Source organism: Panthera uncia, chromosome C2 (genome assembly GCF_023721935.1).
Source record: "Panthera uncia isolate 11264 chromosome C2, Puncia_PCG_1.0, whole genome shotgun sequence".
In the NCBI taxonomy this organism is placed as follows: Eukaryota; Metazoa; Chordata; class Mammalia; order Carnivora; family Felidae; genus Panthera; species Panthera uncia.
In genome coordinates, this window is record NC_064810.1 from 149554393 (window position 1) to 149580423 (window position 26031).

Here is a 26031-nt window from a genome sequence, read left to right on the forward strand (position 1 = left end):
TCCGGACTCTGAGCTGTCACACAGATTATGACCTGAGCCAAAGTCAGACGCTTAACTGACTGAGCTATCCAGGCATCCCCATTCTATCTGATTTAAAAGACAACTTCATAAGCCAATAACTATAAAACTGTGTTGATGGATCTACATTGTATAAAAATATAAGGAAGGAGAGGGAACAGAGCTATATTGCAGCAAAGCTGATTACTATTGAAATAAGTTGGTATTAATCCAAACTAGATTGTTTCAAAATTAAGATATTACCTAAAACACCCAGGGCAGCCAATTAATAAAATGCTTTTTTTTTTAAGTTTATTTATTTATTTTGAGAGAGACAGCACTAGCATGCATAAGCAGGAAAAGGACAGAGAGAGGGAGAGAGAGAATCTCAAGCAGGCTCCGTACTATCAGCACAGAGCCCGACGTGGGAATCGAACTCACAAACCATGAAACCATGACCTGAGCCAAAATCCAGAGTCAGATGCTTAACCGACTGAGCCACCCAGGAAAGAAAATACTTTCTTAAAAAGGTACAAGAAACACAGGAATTAAAATACAGTGCTAGAAAACATCTCTCTAACACAGAAAAAGGTAGTAATGAAGAAACGCAGGTGAAAAAAAGAAGGCCTACAGGAAACAAATAGCAAAATGGGAGATATAAGTCCTAATCGGCAATTAAATTAAATGTAAATGGATTAAACAGTCCAATCAGAAGGTAGAAATTGGCAAAATGGAGGTGAAAAGTATGTTCCCACTATATAGTGTCTACAAGAAAGATCTCAGATTCGAAGACACAAATAGGTTGAAAGTAAAAGGATGAGAAGAATATATCATGCAAACAGTATTCCAAAGACGGCTGTAACAACTAACTCATGTGAGATGAAGTAAACTTTAAGATAAAAAGGGGGGCGCCTGGGTGGCTCAGTGGGTTAAACGTCCGACTTTGGTTCAGGTCATGATCTCACGGTTCGTGGGTTCGAGCCTTACATCAGGCTCTGCGCTGACAGCTTGGAGTCTGAAGCCTGCTTTGGATTCTGCGTCCCCTTCTCTCTCTGCTCCTCCCCTGCTCACTCTCTCTCTTTCTCTCTCTCTCAAAAATAAATACACAGCAAAAAAAATTTATAAGATAAAAACTGTTACTAGAGACAAAGATATTTTATAATTATAAAAAGGTCAATCCATCAAAAAGACATTACTGTTACAAACACACATGTATCTGACAACAGAGCCCCAAAATACACAAAGCAAAAAATGACAAAATTGAAGAGAGAGCCTGACAATTAAACAACAATAGCTGGAGAGTTCAAAACCGCATTTTAAGTAATAGAACTAAGCAGAAGATAAACATGGGAACAGAAGACTTAACACTATAAGCTAAGCAGACCTAATAGCCATATATACAACACTACTCAACAGAATACACATTTTTCTAAAGTGCACATGGAACATTCTACAGACTAGACCATAAGGTAGCTCAAAATAAAAGCTTCAATGAATTTAAAAGTACTGGATGGGGCGCTTGGGTGGCTCAGTCGGTTGGGCATCCGACTTCGGTTCAGGTCATGATCTCACGGTTCGTGAGTTCGAACCCCGCGTTGGGCTCTGTGCTGACAGTTCAGAGCCCGGAGCCTGCTTCAGATTCTGTGTCCTCCTCTCTCTCCGCCCCACCCCTACTTGCGCTCTGTCTCTCTCTGTCTTTCAAAAATGAATAAGCATTAAAAAAAATTGAAATTTAAAAGTACTGGAGTCAAAGTGTGTTCTTCAAAAACAAGAGAATCAAATGAAAAATCAACAATAGAAAGAAATCTGAGGAACAAAAATTTGTGTAAATTAAACAACACATTCCTAAATCAGCAATGGATCAAGGAAAAATCATAAGAGAAATTAGAAAACACTTTGTATCAATGAAAATGAGAACATAACCTATCAAAGTTTATGTGATGTAGCTAAAGCTGTGCTTAGAGAGAAATTTATATCTGTAAATGCCAATATTAAAAAAAAAAATAAAAGATCTCAAATCAAAAACCCAAGCTTTTACCTTAAGGAACTAGAAACTAGATAAAAGAACAACAAACTAAACACAAAGCAAGCATAAGGAGAGAAATAAAGATTAGAAAGCAGATATGTTGAACAGAAAATAGAAAAAAGAGAGGAAATCAACTAAACCAAAAGCTGGTTCTTTGAAAACATCAACATTAACAAAGCTCTAGCTAGACTGACCAAGAGAAAAAGAGAGAAGACTCGAATGACAGAAATTGGGAATGAAAAAGAGGACATTACTACTGACCATGCATAAATAAAAAAGGATTACAAGGAAACACAATTAACAACTGTATGTGAACAAATTATGTAATTTAGATGAAATGGACAAATTCCTAGAACAACACAAACTACCAAAATGGAGTCAAGAAGAAATACAAAACTTGAACAAACCCATCACAAAAGATTAAGTAATTTTTAAAGTTCTCACAGAGAAAAGCCCACCTCCACACGTCTTCACTGGTTAATTCTACCAAACATTTAAAAAATTCACACCAATCTGTCACAAACTCTTCAATAACATAGAAGAGGAGTGAACACTTCCAAACTCATTTCTAAGATGTATTACTCTAGTAGCAAAACCAGAAAAAGACATCGCAAAAAAACCTACAGACCAATATCTCTTATGGCTACAGATACAAATATCCTCAAGAAAATATCAGCAACCCATATCCAACAACGGATAAAAAGAATCATACACTGTGACCAAATGGGATTTTTACAAGAATGCAAGGATGGTTTTAACATCCAAAGGTCAACATAAAACACCCTGTTAACACACACAACGAAAGGACAAAAAAATGACATGATCATTTCAATAGATACAGAAAAAACATTCAATGAAACTAACATTCTTTCATGATAAAAACACAATCAGCAAACTAGGAATAGAAAGGAACTTCCTTAACCCGATAAAAGACATCTACAAAAAGCCAATAGCTGACATCATACTTAATGGTGAAAGACTGAACGCTTTCTTTTTAAGATAGGTTAACAAGACAAGGATGTCTACTTTTGCCACTTTTATTCAATATTGTACTGGTGTATCAGGTGCATTAGGCAGGAAAAAGAAATAAAAAGCATCCAGATTGGACAAGACGAAGTATAATTATCTCTATATATTGATGACACACTATCTTCTATTTAGAGAACTATTAGAAGTAATAATGAATTCAGCAAGGTTGTAGGGTACAAGATCAGTATGCAAAAATATTTGTATTTCTGTATACTAGCAATGAATATTCATAAAATGAAATTAGGAAAGCCAGTTCATTTCCAAAAGCATCAAAAAAGATACCTAGGAATAACTTTAAAGAAGAAGTACAAGATTTATACAAATGACAAACATTACCAAAATGATAAACATTACCAAATGTTTGGTAATGACAAACTTACCAAATGTAATGACAAACATCACCAAAAGAAATGCCAGAAGGACCTAGATAAATGAAAAGACATTTCACGTTCACAGATAGGAAGACTTAATATGGTTAAAGTGAATATACTCTCCAAAGCGATCTACGGGTCCCATACAGTCCCAATTAAAATCCCAGCTGGCTATTTGCAATCATTGATAAACCGACCCTAGAACTCATATGGAAATGCTAAGGACCCAGAATAGCCAAAGTGACCTTGACACAGAAAAACAAAGTTGGAGAATTCATACTTCCTGATTCCAAAACTTACTACAAAGTCACAGTAATTAAGTAACTGTGGTGCTGGAACAAGAATAATTCTATAGATCAACAGAACAGACAGCCCATAAATAAACTTTCACGTGTACAGTTGATTTATTTTGATAAGGGTGCCAAGACAAGTCAATGGGTAAAGCACAGTGTTCTTAATAAACGGTGCTGAAACAAGTGATTATCTAAGAACTAAGACGGATCCTTTTCTCACACCATACACAACAATTAACTCAAAACGGATCAGACATCTAACCCCATGAGCTAAAACTACAAAGCTCTTGGAAGAAGGCTGCTGTGCACATTAGATGAGGCAATGGTTATTTTTAGATGGAACCTCAAAAGCACAAGCCACAAAAAAGAAAAATAAAGTGGACTTCATCAAAATTAAAAAATTTTATGCTTTGCAGTAAACCATCAAGAAAGTGAAGACAATCCTCAGAATGGGAGAAGATATTTGAAAATCATATACCTAGTAAGAGACTTGTATCTAGAAGATATAAAGAATGCTTACAAGTCCATGGTAAAAAGACAACCCTATTTTTCAAAGTGGGCAAAGATCTCAATCGACAGGTCTCCAAAGAAGACCTACAAATGGCCAATAAGCACACGAAAGATGCAAAACATCATCTGCCACCACGAAAATATAAACCAAATCCTCAATGAAATATCGCTTCGCACACACCAGGATGACTACCATTAAGAGAGATCCTGAGGATGTGGATAAATAGGACAGCAGGGTGGAGAAGAAGGATGGAGAGTGGGTCAGGATCAGCCACCGTTACACCTGTATCATTACATTTTATCAAGCACCGTAAAGAATAAAGAAGTGGGGCGCCCGGGGGGCTCAGGCAGGTAAGCGTCTGGCTCTTGATTTTGGCTCAGGTCCTGATGTCACTGTTCATGAGTTGGAGCCCCGTGTCGGGTTCTGCACTGGCAATTTGGAGCCTTCTTGAGATTCTCTCTCTCTCTCTCTCTCTCTCTCTCTCTCTCTCTCTCTCTTCCCCTTCCCTGCTTGTAATCTCTCTCTCGAACAAATCCCGGAGGCAAAGGCCCTGCAGAGCTTCCCTAACAGAACGAGGGGCCTCATGGGGCAGGAGTGGGCCGCGGGGAAAGGGCAGAGGAGTTAACCAAAGGCTGCCTGAGATGAACGTGGCCAGTTCAGGGCCCCAACACCTGAGCTCCCGCACACCACCCGGCGACTCGGCCAAGCGGTGACTCCCCTATTCCGTGAAGAATGTGGGCGTGGCCTCAAGAGACACAGATCCTGCAGTACCGCTGGGCTCTCGACTGCCACCGTGGGAAAACACCCCTCCAGATCCAAGTCCTTCGTTCCTATTTACAAATGAAGGCGTGCGGCGATCTGCCGAGCTGGCCCTGGCCCGTGGGCTTCCTTGGCCCGTTGGTCTTGGCTGCTTTCCCCAAAGGTCCTTCCTCCTGGATTCGGGTAGCTGGGGGCTGAAGGTGCTCCCGTCCCCTCGGCTCCCTGGAAGAGGGGTGCTCTCCGCACCCACACCCGCTTCCTCGGGAACTTCCACCACCGGCTCCTCGTGCAAATCTGCTTCTCCTCCCGCTCAAAACCGGGGGTGGGCAGCCAAGGATTACGTGATGTACAAGGAAACCCGAACAGTGAACCAAAATGCGAGGAAATAAAAACTCGTTTCCTGGGGCGGGGGGGGGGGGGGAATCTGAGATGCGGTTGCATCCCTAAGACTATAACAGATTACTCTACAAAAGGAACAACCCAAGAACAAAAAGCTTGACATTTAAAAATCCGACGGCCAAAAGAAGGGCATCCGCCAAAGGCCAAATTAGTGGCGTGCAAGGCCCAGGTCATGTCCCTGAACAAGGAGCACAAACGCTGCGCGACGGCGGGTAGGAGGCAAATGGTTCGACTGGTCCCGCCGTACAGCCCCTGCGGCGGCCGCGGTCTTCGTCGTCTGGCCGACTTTCCCAGCAGCTTCTTCGGGAGGCAGCCCCTCCCCCCTCCGGCAGGCCTGGGTGGGGGGAGGGGGGAGGCACGTGACCCAGAGAGGACCAATCCGAGTCTACCTCCGGAGCACGCGGCTCCCCTCCCCGGGGCCGATCGATCGGATCGGCGAGAGCAAGGCCAACCCAGAGGGCCGCGGATCTGAAGGCAGGGGTGAGGGGAGGGGGGCGAGAGAATGAGACAGAAGCAGGAAGGGCAGACCGAGGAAAAGGCTGGAGCCCGTGGACGCAGCAGGGCAGGAGGGAGCCAACAGTTTCCCAAGCCGGTTACATCGGTGTTTCCACCGCCTGCCAGTGTAAACGTTCTGATTCACACGTCCTTTAAGAACGAGAGTAGGAAAGGAAGCAGGGAGACGTAAATAAAGGCATTCTCCCAGAGGAGAAAGACTTGTCCTTCGTATTTAAGGCCCACGAGATGCCACACAGGACCAGTGAGGAACACTGCCACTGAAACCCGGGCTAGTAATCGTGTAAAAACACAAACGAGGGGCGCCTGGGTGGCGCAGTCGGTTAAGCCTCCGACTTCAGCCAGGTCACGATCTCGCGGTCCGTGAGTTCGAGCCCCGCGTCGGGCTCTGGGCTGATGGCTCGGAGCCTGGAGCCTGTTTCCGATTCTGTGTCTCCCTCTCTCTCTGCCCCTCCCCCGTTCATGCTCTGTCTCTCTCTGTCCCAAAAAAAAAAAAAAACATTGAAAAAAAAAAAAAAAAAAAAACAAGACACGGGGGGACCCCCCCCCCCCAAGCCCCCCATCAGATGTCACAGTATAAATTCTCAGATAATATCTGCCACTGTGAGAGGGCAGGGTAGTGGGCAGTCTCGTACACAGTAGGCGCAAAAACAAAACCAAACAAAACCCCAACGATTTAAAACGAGCACGTAAGTGTTCCATAACGAAGTACTAAATACATGCAGAAATGACTATTACACACATCTACAGTTTAAATAGATATGCAGTTTAAAGAATAAAAAAGAACACCTGTACATCCCCCTCAACCAGCTTAAAAAGCAAAATATCGCCAGCCAGCTTAAGAAAATGAATATTATGCTTCAAAATCATTTGGGAAGGGATGGGGACAAGTGGAGGAAGGATACGAATGAAACGGTATTAGTGGTGATTTGCTCGAATGAAACGGTATTAGTGGTGATTTGCTCGTTACTGAAGGTGATGGGTACATGGGGGCTCATAATACGGTCCTATTTTTATGTATGTAAGAAAGTTTCCACAAGAAAGAGAAAAAGGCAGGCAGGAAGGGAGGGAGGGAGGGAGGAAGAAAGAAAGGCAATAGCACCAACGACCTCTGAAATCTCTAGCGTGTGCTTCCCAGAATACAGCGGTAATTGCTCATTTAAATATGTCATGATTTTTGGTGTCCCTTCTCCTGTTGACACACGTTCATGGTTTCCAGGTTTTCGCTACTGTGAACAGGCTGGCTGTGAGCATCCCACGTGAGCACTCGACTCCCAGTGTGTCGGTGTGTGTCCCTCTAGGAGCACATCTCCAGGGGCTGATGCTGGGTCACAGGGAATGCACATAGTTCCCTTGACTGGGCAACGCAAAGTGCTGCTGAAAGTGATTGCACTAACTGATGCTCCTTTAGCACCCAAACTGGAAGGATACACCCTACAATATCACCAGTGACTTATCCCCGGGGAATGGATTTTCTTTCCTGTAATTTCCAAATTTCATAGAACAAACACGTTTCAGCACCTTTCAATTCGGAAATGCCTGTAAATACTTAGTGCCGCGCAACATAAACATGCTGTGAGTAGACGCAGGGTGTGTTGTAGCAGCCCCCCGCCCCCCACCCCGCACGCCCTCTTACCTCCAGGCTCCGTTTACCACCCCCAGCTCCAGGACGGTCTGCAGGCGCTGGCACTGCTTGGCCTCCAAGGTGATGGTCACCCTGCACTCCCCCAGAGCAGGGATCTGGCCGCCCGAGGGCTCAATGTTGAAGGGAGACACCTGATGTGGAGGTCAGTCGAGAAGGACGAGGAGTGAGGACAGTTGGAATTGCAGAACTGGTGGCTTTCCTGTCCCCACCGAGATAAGGAGCACCAGTCTGACTGAGGGCCCCCCCCCCCCTCCACCATGGCCGCCCTGCCTCGTGAGGGCGGCACTGAACCTGCAAAGGTCACACCCAGGAGGGTGTTTCCCCCTTTGGTCCCTTCATCCCAGGAGGCGGAGACAGTGAGTGCCAGGCACTTGCCTGCAGGGCAGCCTGCCCACCCGGTGGGGGCCCGCCTTCGCCTACCCCCACCTCCCACCCAGCTGCCATGCTGGCCAGGTCGGGTCCAGGGCGCTTGTCTTGGGCTCTGTGCTCTCTAGCTTCTGACGGCTCACCTCCCCGGCACTGGTGGGAGGGAAGGGCTGGCCTAACTCTCAGTAAAAGTAGTTTGTGGGCTCAAGTATGGGGCCCAAGCTCCGCCAGTAAAGAAGAGACCTTTTGCTTCCCTTGGTCTTTGTTCCTCACAGGCATCTCCCCGGGAGTCCTGGGGGCATGCTGTAGGCCAGGACTGGGTTTCTGTGCCCCTGACCTGAGCACATCCAACAAACCCCAAATCCAACATTATTTTCGAGAGCTCGAAAGAATAGAGTACAGAGAACTGTTGAGACAGGATTCGTGCCCGCCTCCATTGGACATAAATCCTGATACATGACGAAACCGATGGCTACTTCAATTACAAAGTGTTGTCATTCTTCACAGTGGGAGAAAAACCCAGACTGGGAAGCAGAGAACTGGGATCCGATGATTCCACCACTCGCTAGCTGTGTGACCCTGGAGAAGCTGCTGTCCCTCTCTGTCTCTATCCAGTAAGGACGTTGGCTGTGGTCTGTAAGTTTCTAAGCGTGCTCTGGGAAGTCCCAGAGTGCCTAGGACAGGGGACTAGGATGTGGGGAGAGGCAGGATGGGGCAGGGGGTGCCTAACAAGGTGGCCAGAGCAGTTACCCTTTATGGGTGTGAGCCTGGAGGGAAAGCCCTAAACTCCAAGCCTATGTAACGGGGCGCTTGCACGCAGTGGTTCTTGGCAGTGGTGTTGGTGATTTGATGCAAAGTTTCCTAACTGCTAAGTTTCGGTGCCCCGCTGGAGACATGAGGCTGTTGCCTCAAAGGACAAGGCCGGTCAAGTGGAAAGGAAAAGTCCCCGAGAAAGGGAATACCTGCTGGCAGGTAAGATGGATGTGTGGCCGTCTTTCCTCAGCTTCTGAATATGGAGGAGGGGGTGGGGGGCAGTGTTCTGACCCGGAAGGGGGCAAGCAAGAGGGGATCTCGGCAGGAAGCAGTCAGAGGGAGGGTGCTTTCACCACACAGACCTAGTCAGAGCCTCACACACGGACCACAAGGAGCCAAGGCAGCTTCTAAGGAGCCACGGCTGCCACCTGTGTGAAGAGTGGGGGCGACCCGCCGTGATTTACAGCGAATCCCTGGCAGCTAGGGAGCGACTGAAGTTTTGTGCCACTTGCTCTGGATCTCACATTGATTTAAAGGTCCGACGATAGGGGCGCCTGGGTGGCTCCGCCGGTTAAGCATCCGACTCTTGGTTTCGGCTCAGGTCGTGATCTCAGGGTTTGTGAGTTTGAGTCCCACGTGGGGCTCTTTGCTTGGGACTTCAAATTATTTTTTATTTTTTTTAAATTTTTTTAACGTTTATTTATTTTTGAGACAGAGAAAGACAGAGCATGAACGGGGGAGGGGCAGAGAGAGAGAGAGACACAGAATCAGAAGCAGGCTCCAGGCTCTGAGCCATCAGCCCAGAGCCTGATGCAGGGCTCGAACTCACGGACCGCGAGATCGTGACCTGAGCCGAAGTCGGACGCCCAACCGACTGAGCCACCCAGGCGCCCCGGGACTTCAAATTAAAGGCGATGATGATAATACTTAATCACTTTTAGTATTTTCCGTTTTTATAAGAAAAAGGGAAGGGCTTTGAGTGGAAATGAATCCTGTGTTCTTTCTCGGAGCCCTTTAGTTTGGGCCCCAAGTTCATGCCCAAGTGCCCCCTGGTGGTGGTACTCAAACTGCAAGCACAGTCCCCGGGAGGTTTTGAACTTTTGAGGCGAGCCCCTCCCACCTTCCCCTTCCTAGAGGCCCGGGAGCTTCCCGCCCAACTCAGCTGCCCATTTTCTTCCTAACTCAGGCTGCTTTTTAAAAATGTTTATTTATTTTGAGAGAGAGAGAGCGAGCCAGCAGGGGAGGGGCAGAGAGAGAGGAAGAGAGAGAATCCCAAGCAGTCTCCGTTCTGTCAGTGCACAGCCCGATGCAGGGCTCGAACCCATGAACAGTTAGATCATGACCTGAGCTGAAACCAAGAGTCTGATGCTTAACTGACTGAGCCACCCAGAGGCCCCCAGCTTGTTTTGACAGAAGGAGAAACCCCTGTCTTATTTCCACATCTGATGGTAGAGAAAGGAACAGGAAAATCCAGTTCAGGATTAAGTTCTGCTGTAGAGGGGACCCCAAGTGCCTCACAGATGGGGAGAACTGGGGACACTGCCAGGAGGGAGTCACCAGGCAGGCTCTTCCTTTCCAGCCTCAACACTCCAAATGCACCAGGACAGGTTTCACTGTCCCTACCCCACGGGTCAATAGGCTTGTGTGTGTGTGTGTGTTTGGGGGGGGGGGTCCATTTAGCCAGAGGGGCCTGACTTACACTCTCCTGCCTTCCTTGGAGGCACACCAGGCTCTCCTTCATGCACCACGTGGCTGGGAGCTGGCTGATGTTCTGGATCTGGATGGTGTCGGTGGCTTTCTGCCCCAGGCGTAGCAAACCAAACTGAAGGGCTGAGGCTTTGATGACAAGGGCCGGCCCCTGAGACATCCAGAGGGGGCCTGTCACCGGGCCGCCTGGGAGTGGGGGCTCTGTGCTCTACCCCTGCCACCCTTCTGGCCCACCCAGCTGCCCAGCCCCCCCAAACAGCACCTTAAAGGCCGCCTCAATGTGTAACACCACCGGTGAGGGTGAGTTTTGGATTTCACACGGCAGGTCCTGGCTTGTTGGGCCGGGGACACCCCCGGTAAAGCTCAACTCAAAATCCTCCACCTCGCTGGGCTCTGGGAGAGAGGGCAAAGTGAGCTGGAGAAAGGGGACGGGGCAGTTTCCGGCTGCGGCTGGGCCCAGATGTCTGGCCTTTGCTGACTTCTCGTCCACCGCATGTGCCGGGCTGCGGCCGGAGCTGATCCCGGGACCCCCCGAATGCCTGCACAGGCCCCTCTTCCTCTCAGGTCTCCTTCCCCAGCCAGCCCCAGGAGGTGCCCCCGGTACCTATGGTCCCTGCGCAGGGTTCCACTTCAATGATGTGGCAGTCACTGACCTTCCCCCACAGGTATCTGATGGGGGACTTGCTGTTGTTCCACATCTGCAAGACATGCCCCAGTCCAGGCTCCCCGGGCACTGCCCCTGCACACATCTGTACCCACCGAAGGACTGCGGGGCTCCGGGCTCACAACGGGTCCTCCCGACATCCTCCCTCCCCGCTAATCCTTGGCCATCAACGCCACGCGGCAGGGTCCGTGGGCATCGTGTCCTGCCAGAGACCCAGGAGCGCAGGAAGGCTTCTGCAGCCCTATCATTCAGAGGATGCTGGGGAGCTGGTATGATGAGGGACATGCCCAGTCCGGCATCGGGTTACAATCAGTAAGCTGCCATCTGCCCCTCCAGCCGTACCCCGCCCCCCCTCCCCCCCATACTCATGCCAAGTTCAGCCCAGGCTCGGGAGGGACCACAGCCTACCTTAAAGTCTTTCTTCACATTTATACCGATGTAGTTCTCCCCGGGGATGATGAGGGCATACGGTTCTAAGAGGACCTGGAAAGGTTCTACCGAGCCTTTCACCTCGATTTCCAGGACAATGACGTCATCCGCAGAGCATGAGCAATCCTTCAGGGTTTCCAATTCCAAGCTGAACACAGACCCGCCGGGAGCTCAGAGCCGACGCAGCCCAGGAGCATGGCCCTCCGTGCCCCTCCCCTCTGTCCCTTGCCTGGGGTCTTGTGAAGAGGAAGCACTCCCCCCCCCGCCCCCCACAGCTCCTAAGCGCCCTCAGATCAGAGGCCCAGCCAACCAGTGATGAACTCCCGTCACAGTACTGGGACGGGGCCCCTTGCCGCTGGCTCCAGGGACCACACCGCAGCAGCATGGGCACCCAGCCCGGAGTCTCTCCACGAGGCTGACTGGAGGCCCACCCTGACCGTCTGCCCGGGGCAGAGCTGGTAGAGGTGCCCCCACAGGGCACAGCCTCGCCTCGTTAGTCACCGCCGCCCAGGGCCCACTGAGTGGAGCCCGGCGAGCTGTCCCCCGCGGCTGAGCCCCTCCAGGCCTAGGTGCCAGGACAAGGCAAAGCGCTCCCCCGTGTCAAAGCCTGCCGGGGAGCGGGGGGCTCCTTCACCCCTTCCCGTTGCCTTCCCCAGGACCCCCAAGGAGAAGGCAGGCCCCGCTGCCCAGCCCTCGCGCAGGGCCCAGCCCCCGCTCACCTCGTGGGCTCTGGGACTTCTTCTAGCACCATCTGGAGCACACTGTGAAAATCCCTCAGCTGCAAGACAAACACAGCGCCCTGAAAACAAACTGCCCTCCGTTCAGGTGGCCCCGGAGAAGCCGGGAGCCATGGCAGGAATTCCTTCTCCCCCTGGCCTAGCTGCCACAAAGGCCTTCTGGAAAACACAGTGCTGCTTCCCTGCTACCTCCCCCCTACCCTAGGGGAAGAGGCGTGGGCCTGCCAGGACGGGAGCCAGGACTCGGGGGCCACCGCAGACTCCAGACTGGTGTTCCTCCCTCGGCTGCGCCCGAGCGGACGGGAAGGAAAGGCCCCCCAGACCCTGACGTTGCCCTCAACGTGGGCGGCACCACACCCTCCCAGAACAGTGAGGCCGGGGTGCGGAGCTGAGAGGCAGAGGGTCCCAGGGCACCCCCTTCACACCCAGCTCTCACTCCCCTCTCGAGTCACACACAGGGCCTCGCACTGGAGCCCCCCGTGTGAACCTTGTGCTCTGCACCTGCACCTCACACGCCGGGGGGTGCCGGGGGCTGCCCAGGGGTGGCTCTGTTGTCGACTTAGCGGAAACACGGAAGACACCAGAGCCGAGGAAATGAGCCCAGGGTCTCGCGGCAGACCGGGCGCGTGCACGCTCAGGACCCGGCCAGAGAGGCTGCATCGTCCCCCAGCCCCACTCTTAGCTACGGGCCGGCCTCAGACGGTGCCGGGATCTCGTCAGGCTCGGCTGTGGCCTCAGTGTCACTGAAGAACATGGGCGAGGGGGTGGTGGAAGTACCCCGACCCAGGCGTGCGTGGCTACCACGATGGCATCATTTTAACCTCACGAGGAGAGAAGCTCAGGATGAACTCGTGGTCCGTGTGGGGGCTGAGGACCCCTCTCTCGGGCAGGACGGAGAAGGCCGTCTCCCTGTCAGGGTGGTACTTGAGGCTGTCCATGCTGTAGGTCTCTCCTGGCATTAGGGGCTGCAGGTTCGGCTTCATGATCTGCCAGTGGAAGGCCAGCTCCACGTGCCTGTGGGGGCAGGGGATCCAAGGCTGTATCCCACCCCTGCCGGGACCCGGCTCCCCACCCCCTGCCTGGCCCGGCCCTGCTCTAGGAGCGAGCAGGAAAGGACCCAGGAACAGGAAGTGGCCAGGTCAGCCCTGAGGCTCGTCCCGTGGAGGAGCCTGGGGAGCGCGTGGGTCAGAGAGTCTGCCAGAGACCTCCTAAGAGAGCTGCCCCCTCCCCACCATAGCAGTTGGGGGTTAGAGCCACTGCTCAGGAAACTCAGGAAAATGGTGAACACAGGGAACCAGGCTCTAACTATCAGGCTACAGACCCTAGGAAATTTTTCTGCAGTGTCTCCTACCATGTGAGAGTTCCAAAGGTTTGCCCCATGATGAACTCCCCCCTCCACTGCCCTCCACCTCTCCAGCTGTGGCCTCCCAGGGCGGCTCTGTCCGGCACTGGCTGCCAACAGAGCAGGGACAACTGCATGGGGGTGGGGAGGCGGGACTCTGGCATGCTGCTGATGGGGAGGGACAGCAGATGGTAAGGCCCGGGGTCACCTGGGAAGCCTGGCTGGCAGTGAGAACTGAACCCACCGGCCACAATCTGATCCTGGGACGTGGATGGCTTCCCCTCATGGGCATGGCAAGACCTCTCTGTAAAACCGTTCTGGGGCTAAGGGTAGTCCAGGATAATCTAGAACACTGCCCACTAGAACTTCCTGCAGTGAGGGAAAACGTACGTATCTGCTCTGTCCAGTGTGGCTAGCGACACGTGGCTAGTACTCAACATGTGACTGGGGCCACCGAAAAAGTGAGTTTTAGTTTAATTTTAATTGATTTCAACTTAAATGGTCACCTGTGGCTACCATGATGGACAGGGAAAATCTGGACCCTCCTGGCCCACTGGGAGCTCCGGGCCAGGCGGGGAAGGAGAAAGGGTGCGTGTTGAAGGGCACTGCCCAGCGGTCACTCACGTAGCGTTTCTAATAATGAGCTGTTTTCTAGCTGTGGACTGAACGTTCTCCGGCTCAAAGCGTATGAAGTGCTGGGCCGTTAAGTCTGTAAGCTCTCCAGGCTCCGGCTGGCTTTCTTCGCCAGAAATATAGATCAGATCCAAAGCAACCAGCTGCCCAATTCCTGACACAGTAAGGTGATAAAAAGGGCTGAAATCAGGACTCTGTGGCCAAAGGCTGTCACGGGATCTACGCTACCATCCACATGCAACTGGCCTTGATCGTGACCCCAGGAGGTGGACATAAGAGGGTAACAGGGGTCTTCAGCACGCAGATCCTGTCCCCACATCTTCCCAGACCAAAAGGAGGTGATTTTGATAACCTGGTACATAGCGGGTACTCAGTTAAATGCTTGCTGGGTCAAACAGGAAGGAAGGAAGGAAGGAAGGAAGGAAGGAAGGAAGGAAGGAAGGAAGGGAGGGAGGGAGGGAGGAAGATAAGTAGGTACGTAGGTAGGCAGGCAGGCAGGCGGGCATCTTGGGGAAATTTCAGCAGGATGCCCCAGAACCTGAGGTGGCCTGGGCACACACACAAGCCCACCTACGGTCACCAGCTCCTTTATCTGGCAGTTGTCGCACACAATGATGAAGGTCTGCTCTGCCTTTTCCAGGCTTGTCGGGAGGAACGAGACCTGGGGAGAGAAGGGCTGTCGTTCAGGAGCTTCCCCCTCTCAGACACGCACCCCTCCCCTTATTCTCCGCCCCTCGTTTCCCTCTCTGCTGCTCCCCCTTCTCCCGAAAGCCAGGGCGTTCTGCCAAGGCTCCACCCCAGACTAAGGCAGGAAGCAAGTTGAAAGGCATGAAGAAAAGGTTCACAGAGACTGAGATGCAAACAAATGACAACACGTTTAACCTCATTCATGATAAAAGAAATGGAAAGGAAAACCACGCAGAAAACATTTTCACTCTTCATACTGGTAAAGAGCAGAAAGTTAGGAATCGTAAATGCAACAAGAAGATATCTTCATTTTCTCCAAAATCATCTGGAGGGAAAGGGGGGGTTGGCTGGAAGAGATGGAAGGGTGTAGATGCCATATGGTTGGCCAAGAGTTGATAAACGTTGACGTTGGGTACTGAGGACACAGTGATCATTAAACTATCCTTTCCGTTTTTGTATATGCTTTAACAGTCCATGATAATAGTTTTTCCTTTTTTTTTAAAACAGTTTCTCTTTTGAGTTTGACAACACATTGTTGGCAAGAGTGTGAGAAAATAGGCACCCTCATATCTCCGCATGGTGGCGATTTTGGCAATGTGTATCACGATTCAGACCAGCAGAGACCCCCGAGACAGCAAAACCACTTCAAGGACTGTAACCTGCTGGGAGACTCATAGTTGGACAGAGTGATGTATGCAGCCACCAAAATGACCAGAGATCAGAAAAAACCTTCATGTCCATCAGTGGGGGACGGCTGACCTGAATCATGGTTCGTTCACACAGTGGAATACTATGCAGCTGTGAAAAATACAAGACTGCTCCTTAAGATCTAGCAGAACTGGGGCGCCTGGGTGGCTCAGTCGGTTAAGCGTCCGACTTTGGCTCAGGTCACGATCTCACGGTTCATGAGTTTGAGCCCGCGTCGGGCTCTGTGCTGACAGCTCGGAGCCTGGAGCCTGCTTCCGATTCTGTGTCTCCTTCTATCTCTGCTCCTCCCTCACTTGTGCTCTGTCTCTGTCTCTCAAAAATAAATAAATGTTAAAAAAATATTTAAAAAAAAAAGATCTAGCAGAACTGGGACACCTGGGTGGCTCAGTGGGTTAAGCAACTGATTCTTGGTTTTGGCTCAGCTTGCGATCTCATGGTTCGTGAGCTCGAGCCCCATGTCAAGCTCTGTGCTGATGGCACGGAGCCTGCTTGGGATTCTCTCTCTCCTTCTCTCTCTGCCCCTCCCCTCCTTGTGTGCACGTTCTCTCTCTCAAAATAAATACACATTTAGAAAACAAAGGTATAGCAGAACGGTGAGTGGGCAGCGATGTGTGGGAAGGAAAAGTGGGAACAAAGGAAAACACACATGGGGTATCTCTGAAAGGGCGTTCAGAGGACCCGGTGAGGTTGTGGATATCTGGGTGGCTGAAAAGCTGCAGTGGAAAAGGACATTTGACCGTTTATTCCCATCTCTGGATTTTAGTCACGTGAATTTGTTTCTTACTTGGAAATATGAGTACGTTTTAAAACAAAACCCCAAACAATCAAAAAAGAAAATACACAAGGAACGCCAAGGGGAAAAACCTCCTCTTGACTCCTCACTGCTCCCCACAGGGTCCTGCTGCTCCCCTCTGCCTTTCCCTGGGGATCAGAGGATGGTGGCGTGAGGGAGATGTCCTGGCCTGGGCCGGGGGTGACTGACCCCAATTTCTTAAAGCCACACCGCGAGGTACTGACACGGTCTGGACCAGGCAAGAGGACCCAAGCCATCCCCCAGCAGCAGGCGAAGACTGATAAAGCCCTATGATGCCCTGAATTGGCCTCATCCCAACTCCAAGAGCCAGGTTCTTACTGGGGATCAGATCTGCACAGACATGAGCATGACAGCATCACTCCAGGGCTCCAAAAGATCCCATCAGGCACTTGAAACTGGAAAGCAGCTGATACAGGGAAGCCCTCCTTTTCACCATGAAAAAGCAACTTACAGCAGTGGTCCTCAGACTTTCTGCACACCGCAGAGCTTTAAAAATCCTATGCCTTGGGGTGCCGGGGTGGCTCAGGTGGTTAAGGTTCCAACTTTCGATTTCAGCTCTGGTCACGCTCTCACAGTTTATGGGATCAAGCTCCACGTCGGGCTCTGCGCTGACAGCACGGAGCCTGCTTAGGATCCTCTCTCTCCCTTTCTCTCTCTCTGCTCCTCCCAGGTGTGCTCTCTTTCTCTCTTTCAAATAAATAAACTTAAAAAAAAAAAATCCTATGCCTCAGGCAAACCCCAGACCCATTAACTCGAAACCTCAGGACGGGGCCAAGAGAGCAATGTGTCTACAAGGTTCTCAGGAGGCTGCGATAGGCAGCTACGTTTGAAAACCCCATGGCTCTTGGCTCTCACTGTCTGATGCCATGGCGTGGTCCAACTCCTCCTCACCAGAAACCAGACAGCCTTCACTCTTGAGTGTCGGTGCCTCCTCCAGCGGCCTAGCGAGGAAGGCCACGTACGCTTGTGGCACGGTCGGATTCCTGGGCCAGGGAGTCAGGGAGGGCGAAGGTGTGGAACGAGAGGGGCAGGGAGACGTCACCGTTTCCCACAGACAGTGCTGGGGACCAGTGAGTAGGTGTGATGAGCCCAAGGGACCTCTGAAAGAAGCTGGTTGGGAAAGGATAAGCCCACAGCCCGCAGATCCGACTCCGGGAGCTTTAAGCGGACGTTCAGAATAAGGCCTAAGGAAGCCAAGCCTTGCAGACTGTATAACCAAGAATTAAAGAAAAAAGAGGACAAAGCCACTGTCAGTCCCCAGGCACCAGATCTGGCAGGGGTGGGGGCTGGTATCCAAGAGAGATTGAAGAACCAAAGGATGATCCTGGAGGCAGCTGAGGTGGAAGGGACCCCCCTGCTAACGGTGTGGACAGGCAGCACCCGGGGATCATGATGGAAATGCTGGGGCTGTCTCCACTTGCTTTGTCAGAGGGATCATAAGGCAAGCAAATCGCCTCACCCCCACAGAATGTGAGACTATGCTCCTACACAGAAACCACCCTGGAATGGGGGTGGATATTCAGGTCATGAAAACACAGAGGCAAAATGAAATCATGCAAGCAGTTGAGGAAACAGTCACGGCCAATCGTAACAAGGAGAAAATACACGTCATGTCAATTACCTACCTCCACATATACGGCCTGCCCCGGAGCCAGCTCAAACATGGAAGGCAGGATTCCAAAGGGAGGTTGCTCAACGAAGCCCAAGGTTGCGACAGCCTTAAAGAAAAGTGGGAAATTACACAAGAGTGCGGAAGAGATTGTAAAATCCAGCAGTTAAGATTACACGCTTCTCTAAACATCCATTTTGCAATCTGAAGGATATTAAGGACCATCCGGTACACAGTCGGTGAAGAAACTGAGGCCCGTCCATTCAGCGAGCACTCGCTCCACCTTCCCCGGGCACCAGGCGCGCTTCCGAAGGCTCCCAGAACCCCTGTGAAGGGCTGACCACCGGTAGGAGGAGGAAGGAACACCACTGACAAGTGCTTCACACGTGCAGCAACAGTGTGAGAGAAGGCCTCATCCAGGAGATGGGCTCCCCCAGCACAGTCCCTTCCCCACCACAGTGCCCGGTGTGGCTGGTGCCAGCTTGCGTGTCTGCCTCCATCCCCAATCTGCCCCCGGGGCTCGAAGCTGCAGCCAGAGCCGAGGGGAGCCCCCACCTCTCTGGCAAGGCTGCAGCTCGATTGCCGACAAAGGGAGCCGTCTCAGCAGGCCGGGGACACGACCCCACACCTACGGGACCCCGGCAGGTAGCAGAAGTGAGCGAAACGTGTGTCCTCGGAATCTATCGCTTGTTTTCCAGAGACACAGTTACCAAGAAATATCCCGCCCACAAGAAAAACAACCGTGTGCACATGCGGTCCACGGTGCAGTGCCGGGCTCCAGCCAGTGGGGCCGCGGTGAGGCCTGGCCCAGCGCTGCCCGGCTGCCCGTTTTTCAGAGACTGGAAATGCAGACTTTTACGTGAACTCTCCTGGCTTCTCAAGGTCGTCTCAAAAAATGTTTTTAAGCACAGTGCCAAATAAATATGCACACAGAATTCAGTCCAAGAGCTGCCACCTTGTGACCCTGTATCTCTTAAACCATTGGCGGGGCGCCTGGGTGGCTCAGTCGGTTAAGCGTCCGACTTCGGCTCAGGTCATGATCTCGCGGTCCGTGAGTTCGAGCCCCGTGTCGGGCTCTGTGCTGACAGCTCGGAGCCCGGAGCCTGTTTCAGATTCTGTGTCCCCCTCTCTCTCTGCCTCTCCCCTGTTCATGCTCTGTCTCTCTCTGTCTCAAAAATAAATAAATGTTAACAAAAAAAAAAAAAATTAAAAAAAACAAACAAACATTGGCTACAGTGGTGACCGCCTGAAGGAATAAATGCAGCGACACGTGAGCCAGGCCTGGGAGGGTGAGGGAGGTGAGACCACCCGCCCAGCTGACACGGGTGTCAGCACCGGACTCCGTACGTCTGGATCCGCATGTGGATCACGGCAGCCGGGAGAGAGGGTACACTGTTCTTTTTCCCGTGTGTTTCCCATCACGGGTGCACTCCGGCAAGTCCCCACGGGGTGGCGGTGGGGGGTTTCCTTTGCCGGATTCGTTCTCACTCCGGGTAGCAGTCTGCGGTCACTTACCCTGAAGCTCAGCGGCGGCCAGCTCTTTTTAGGCATGATGCAGAACTTGCCGACGCTGAAGCCCACGTTTTTGCACAGGAACCTGGTTATCTTCATTCCCCCGATGAGGCAGTAGCCACAGTCTAATACCGGTGACACTGCAGCCATAGGAAAAGACACCCATGAGAAATAACCTGTCCTCCGGAGAGGCCCCGCTGCCCTTGTTCTCCTGAGGCCCAGCCAGAGCTCAGAGCAGCCGTGGCCCGGCACCCAGAGCAGGGGATGAATGGGGACACTCCCTGACCCCCACTCCCACGTGGCAGCCTCCACGCACTGAGGGCTAGGACAGGAGTCTGTGCCCACTGTGGACTCAGGCCTCGGCCAGGACCACCCAGCATGGGCCTGGGGGTTGTGGTGAGAGTCCTAGCTTCTAGTCTGTGCCCAGGCTTGTAAATGAGGGGGCCCAGCCAAAGCTGGCCTTCCAAGGAAACGCCCCCCCCAGCCAGAGCCACAGAGGCGACATCTGCCGAGGGCCCCGGGCACCTCTTCCTTGCCTCCGTGTGGCACAGGCCCTCGGGGGTGTCCACGAGTCAGAGGAGCCCATGCTGGAGATAGCTGGGCTGCCAAACTCCTCTCCTCATGCGTGCGATTCGGAGTCAGCCTCCACTGGGAAGTAGGACAGTTGGGGTCTGACACCGTGCAAGTCTGCATGGAAGCTGCTAGTAGGTCCCTCCTTAGGACCCAGAAGCCCCTCCCCAAGAGGACCAAGTCGTGCGCTGCCACAAAGGGGCCCTGAGAGGAGGCAGCCTGACTGAATCGCGGGGAGGGCAGCGTGCACACTCACATGTCAGCACTGGGGGTGGCCTCCGGGCTTGCAGGGGGATCACGAGCGTGTGGGCTGACTGGGTCTCAACTAAAATGAAATCATCAAAATCCCCGAGGCAGTCGGGAGAAAACTGGACGATATACTGGCAGGTCATCCCAGGGGCCACCATCCCGCCTTTTCCTGGGAACATCCCTGTGCATGAGAAAAGCAACCGATGAGGATCTGGGGACCAGCCGGCCACCAGGGCTTTGACTCAAGGGCTACAGATGGCAGCCAGAGGGTACAGGGAGTCCCCACCACAGATGGGGCTGCTCCATGAGTAGATGCTGTCTGGGCCAAGGCCACGGTGACGGCAGAACAAGGGCACGCGAGGGGAACAGGCTGTGAGGGCAGGGAACCCAGGTGAAGACACCAGGGTTTGGGGCAGGGAGCAGGCGGGTGGGGGTTGGGGGCGTGGGGTACATGGTCCACCTGGAATAGTTAGGTGAGGCCATGCCTGGCCTGATGGGACAGCAGAAAGCCATTCGAGCTTCTGAGCATGGTGGGGGAGGGGAATGACTCGATCAGGCCGTTGTTGGGATTTAAAACACCATGTTCACGGAAGCTGGAAGGCCAGCTGGGAAGCCACCGCAGTGTTAAGTTTAAGTGACGAATGAGGACGGCCTGACCGGATGCAGCGGCAGAACGGAGGGCGAGCAGAGAGAGGGCAGGCCCGGGCCCGGAGGGGTGACTGGAGAAAGGGCCTGGCAGGTCTCAGAGACACGGTCAGGAGGATGGGCTGGCGGGTGGGCAGGCTACTGGCAGAGCACGAGAGCCCCAGGGACTCAGGGAAACGCGGGCCCAGGCCCATCAGAGGGCCACGCGGGCCGGTGCCAGGAGTGAGCCCAACACACAATTCCGAGGCGGTCCAGACCGCGGCTGGGCTGACTCACCCAATCCCAGCGCGAAGAACGGCGTCGACGGCGGGATGACTCTTAGGCAGCGGCTGGCCGCGGTGGTGTTCTGCAGCGAGATCGCCATCTGCCCAAAGGTAAAGGGGAGCCCTTTTAGACAGCAACACACACGGACGAGCGACCCGAGGCCCGGACGGACTACCTAGCGCGGAAAGTGGGCAGAGGTAGAGATGAAATGAGTCTAGGCTGGCCAATGGGCACATGGGGATTCCTTTTGCCCATCAATCTACCTTTGATTGCATCTGGAAAAAATACAATACGAGGTGAACCAGAAGACGGGAATAGATCTGACCTTGGCTTTGCCCGCTTTACAACAGCTGCTGTGTACTGACTGTCCACCATGTGCCCCATCAACCTCACAATAACCAGGAAAAGGTGGGAGTTCTCGCTCTCTCACACCGCAGAAGCTCCCAGACGTTCCTTAACCCGTGGTGTTTTGAGATGTGAGCCCAGGATATCGGGCTCCAACGTCCTGCCCACCTGGCCTCTTACTTGCCAACTTTCCCCCTACGTATATCCCTCTGGGCCACTTCTTCCCATGGGCACAGCGAAGAGGGCTATCGGCACCTGTATGATAAGGTTGTAATCGGGCCTCCCTCCAGCATTCAACCCATCCAACTCTATCAAATCCTGCCTTCTCTTCTTCCTCTCTCAGACTAGGAGACCCCCAAGGGCAAGGCCTAGGATTCGCGCACTGCTAACCCCCACCAGAAGAGGAGCTCGTACGCAAACATACCTTTTGCTTCGATTTTGTGAAACACTACACCGGGGAAAAATGGATAAAGTATAACATGACAAAAGCCAAGTTTCCATCACCCAGTTTAATAATAAATCATAAAAACACATGGGGCGCCTGGGTGGCTCAGTCAGTGAAGCATCCGACTTTGGCTCGGGTCATGATCTCACAGTTCATGGGTTCGAGCCCCGCGATGGACTCTGTGCTGACCGCTCAGAGCCTGGAGCTGCTTTAGATTCTGTATCTCCCTTTCTCTCTGTCCCTCCTCCACCTTCTCAAAAATGAATACACATTAAAAAGTACAGAGGAAACCTACTCTAGCCCCCTTGCCCTCCACCAGATAACAGCTACGTAAATTTGAAGTGTGGGCCTTCACACTTTCATTCATAGGTGTGTGTTCCTAAATCAACACTTGTCCATTGTTGGCCAATACAACATTTGCACCAGTCTATCTGTGAACCACACCCAAGTGTGCAGAGAACCGTATTATGGTTTTCATCTTCATTTCTCTGTTTTTAATGATAACTAGCACTGTTTCATATGTTTATCTGCTATTTGAGGTTCCTCTTGTGTGAGTTGTCTATCCATATCCCTTTACGATTTTGCCATTGTGTACTTCGTCTTTTTCTTATTTTTAAAAAATGTTTATATCTTTATTTTTGAGAGAGAGAGACAGACAGACAGACAGAGAATCCCAAGCAGGCTCTGCGCTGTCGCACGGAGCCCAACACGGGGCTCAATCCCACGAACTGTGAGATCATGACCTGAGCCAAAATCAAGAGTCAGACGCTTTACAGGCTGAGCCACCCAGGCATCCCTGTCTTTTTCTTATTGATTTGTAGGAGTTCTTGATATATTCTGGGTACTCATTCTTTTTAAGGTACATGTTATAAACAATCTCCAAGTTCATAACTCATATATTTTGAGGTACAGTCTCCAAACTTTTAATGTAAAATTTATCAGCCTTTTGTGGTTTGTGCTTCTGTTTCATGAAATCTTTCTATATCTCCTATATTTTCTTCTTTCAAATTTGAGATCTTTGCTGGAAAGTACTTCGCTTAGGGTATGGAGTGAGGTACGGATTATATTATCTTCCATGCAGCATGGATGCTATCTCAGTCTTGTCTCTGCAGGGGTGCACACGTGCACGGAATAGCCTGAGCAACAGCATGTGCAGTTCCCCCCATCAGGCTGCTGTTCCCTCAGAAACATGGAGCCAGCTGCACCCACTGCTGAGATGACCAGTCAAGGTGTCCATGGCAGCAGCCGGTCCTCGCATCCACTGAGGCATTAAGACAGCCTTGCTCCAGGGGCGCCCGGGGTGGCTCAGTCGGTTAAGCATCTGACTTCAGCTCAGGTCACGATCTCACGGTTCATGAGTTCGAGCCCCGCCTCGGGCTCTGCGCTGACAGCTGGGAGCCTGGAGCCTGCTTCAGATTCTGTGTCGCCCTCTCTCTCTCTGCCCCTCCCCCACTCGCACTCTGTCTCTCTCAAAAATAAACGTTAAAAAAAAACAAAACAACTTTACGACAGCTTTGCTCCAGCCACACAAGGCAATCCCCTGGCCAGTGAAAGGCAGGGGCCAGCGGTTTACAAGGCTTCTGAGGGGATGTGCGACAAGCACAATGAAAACGTCAACTGCATTTAATGGCAGTCAGCTCAATGACACATTCTCAGATTGGCTCTTCCTCCTTCCCCGCACTCCCTTTCCTCACTCCTCTCTAGAGATGCAAATGACAGCACCTACTCTCCCCGCTGCAGGCTCTGCTTTGTGGGGCACCCCGGCTGTGACAGTTGGCATCCGAGGAGTCCTAAAGCAGCAGACCCTTAGGATGCAAGTCGAGAGTTGGCTCTCCCAGCAGTCAGGTGGCAATCTAGGACTCTAGCTGCCGGGCAGGAGGGTGTGGTGAGCCCTGGTACGCAGTGCACCACAATTGGCACGGTTGTCACCCACGGCCAGCTGAAATGAGGTACAGGTGGAGGTCAGGCACTGAAACATGGGGTAGCTACAGTGCCCGCAAGGTCTGGGGCCGCGATAATTATAAGGGCTGCAGAGTGGGCTGGCTTTCCTTAATGGCACTGGAAGGCCCAGAGGAAAAGATGACAGGCTCAGAGCAGCGAACTGCCAACTCGAGGCCCACCGTGAGGACATTCCTCGCATTCCTGGTTACACACAATTTGCTCGGGTGTCTGTGTGGGTGTGCACACGCGCACTCCTCGCTTGATTTGGTTTGCCATTTTTCACCTGGTATTTCTGCACCTATGTTCTTTTTTTTTTTTTTCTTTCAGACGCCTTTTTTAAGTTAGCAAAATACTGAATGGAAACAAAAGACCAAGTATATGAAAGCTATAACCCCCTGGCTTACAAGGTACGGCCTCTATTCCCACCACAACCCTTCAGCCTTCCGCTCACAGCCAGGGTCCCGTCTGCCCTCACGTCAGGACGGAGAAGCTCTCTCGAACCTTCCGGGGGCTGGGGACTGGGAGTGTACCTATATTCCAAAGTAAATCTGGCCCATGATTTTCATTGTCATAGGTCCTCATCTGGCTTTGGGGTCAGTGTAACATTAGGCTTAGTCTGTTCAGGCTCGTGTACAAAATACTGTAAACCGGTTGGCTTATAAACAACAGAAATTTATTTCTCACAGTTCTGGAGGCTGACAAGTCCAAGATCAAAGTGCCAGCATGGTCACGTTTTGGTGATGGCCCTCTTCCCGATTCATAGCTGGTGCTTTCTCACTGTGTTCTCAAAGTAGTGGAAGGGGCAAGGGATCTCTAGAACCTTTTTTACAGAAGCATTAACCCCTGGGGCACCTGGGTGGCTCAGTCGGTGGTTGAGGTCCGACTCTTGATTTCGCCTCAGGTCATGATCTCATGGGTTGTGAGATGGAACCCCACATCAGGCGCTGAGCTGACAGTGCAGAGCCTGCTTGGGATTTTCTCTCTCCCTTGCTCTTCGCCCCTCCCCCACTTGCACCCACGCACACTTAGGGTCCAGTGCACACTCTCTCTCTACATAAAATAAACTTAAGGAAAAAAAAAAAAAGCACCAATGAGGCCCCACCCTTGTGACCTAAGCACCTCCCAAAGGTCCTACCTTCTAATACCACCCTCTTTGAGGGCTAGGGTTTCAACATATAAATTCTAGGAGCACAGGAACATTCAGATCATAGCAGGCTCATCACCCAATAATGAGGGTATTCTTTTTCTGGTCTCTGAAACAGTTTATACTTAATAGGGGTTAGTTTCAATGGCTGGTGATGGACACCTGTCAAGTGATCTGGGCCTAGTGTTACTTTGGCTAGAAAATGGTTTTGTTTTGTTTTAGTTATTTTCATACAAGTTGGACGGTCACATAGGTAAAGAGTCAAAGGTTTTGGAAACAGAAATCCTGCCTTCTTCCCCTGAATCCCTCTCCAGCCATTTCCTGCAATACCTTCTCCTCCTTTGGCTGATCATTTCAGAATATGTCTCCAAAGGGCGTGCCACTTTTTCCTCATTTGTATGCACGTCTTACGGATCGAGGATATGGATATTCTCTCTCTCCTCTCCCATATCCAACTCACCATACGATACGCCCTTCCTATCCCCCATCTTTCCAATGTAAGTTATATAATATTACTTGGTTAGAAAAGTCATTGATGTTTACCTTATTGTCACTGTGCAAATGATATTCACAACCGAGCATGAAATTGTCTCTTATATAATTATTGTCTTTCCAGAGTTAATAATCAACGATTATTTTAATAGGTACTTGTTAATAATTAAGTCTCTCTGCACTACTCTAAAAATCTCTAAGATGTCCAGATATATCAGGGACCCTTAATGATCCCCCCATAAGTCACCCCCATAAGTCAATCTATGCTAGAACCTTCTGGCCTCTTCCAGTCTGGGCTGCTCTCCTGCTATACCTACTGCTAACTATCACCCAGGACAACCCCTGTGGCAGATTTAAGATACATCCACAAGTTCTTTGACACTCCTCCCATTGAGAGGTGAGGTCTATGCAGCTTCCCCTGGAATCTGGACT

General features: G+C 51.4%; 1 protein-coding gene across 1 annotated transcript in view; it reads right to left on the reverse strand.

Moving 5' to 3' along the window:
* Window positions 1-26031, reverse strand: part of DLEC1 (DLEC1 cilia and flagella associated protein) — a 91842-nt gene that overhangs the window by 18144 nt on the left and 47667 nt on the right. Inside the window, exons 7-19 of the mRNA XM_049629231.1 lie at window positions 21245-21332; window positions 20331-20504; window positions 19508-19644; window positions 18009-18101; window positions 14745-14835; window positions 14166-14328; window positions 13021-13213; window positions 12182-12240; window positions 11442-11610; window positions 10974-11067; window positions 10632-10762; window positions 10362-10520; window positions 7535-7674 (exon numbers count right to left, since the gene is read on the reverse strand). Coding sequence (XP_049485188.1) covers window positions 7535-7674; window positions 10362-10520; window positions 10632-10762; window positions 10974-11067; window positions 11442-11610; window positions 12182-12240; window positions 13021-13213; window positions 14166-14328; window positions 14745-14835; window positions 18009-18101; window positions 19508-19644; window positions 20331-20504; window positions 21245-21332 — 1691 coding nt within the window. The remainder of the gene's footprint in view (window positions 1-7534; window positions 7675-10361; window positions 10521-10631; window positions 10763-10973; window positions 11068-11441; window positions 11611-12181; window positions 12241-13020; window positions 13214-14165; window positions 14329-14744; window positions 14836-18008; window positions 18102-19507; window positions 19645-20330; window positions 20505-21244; window positions 21333-26031) is intronic.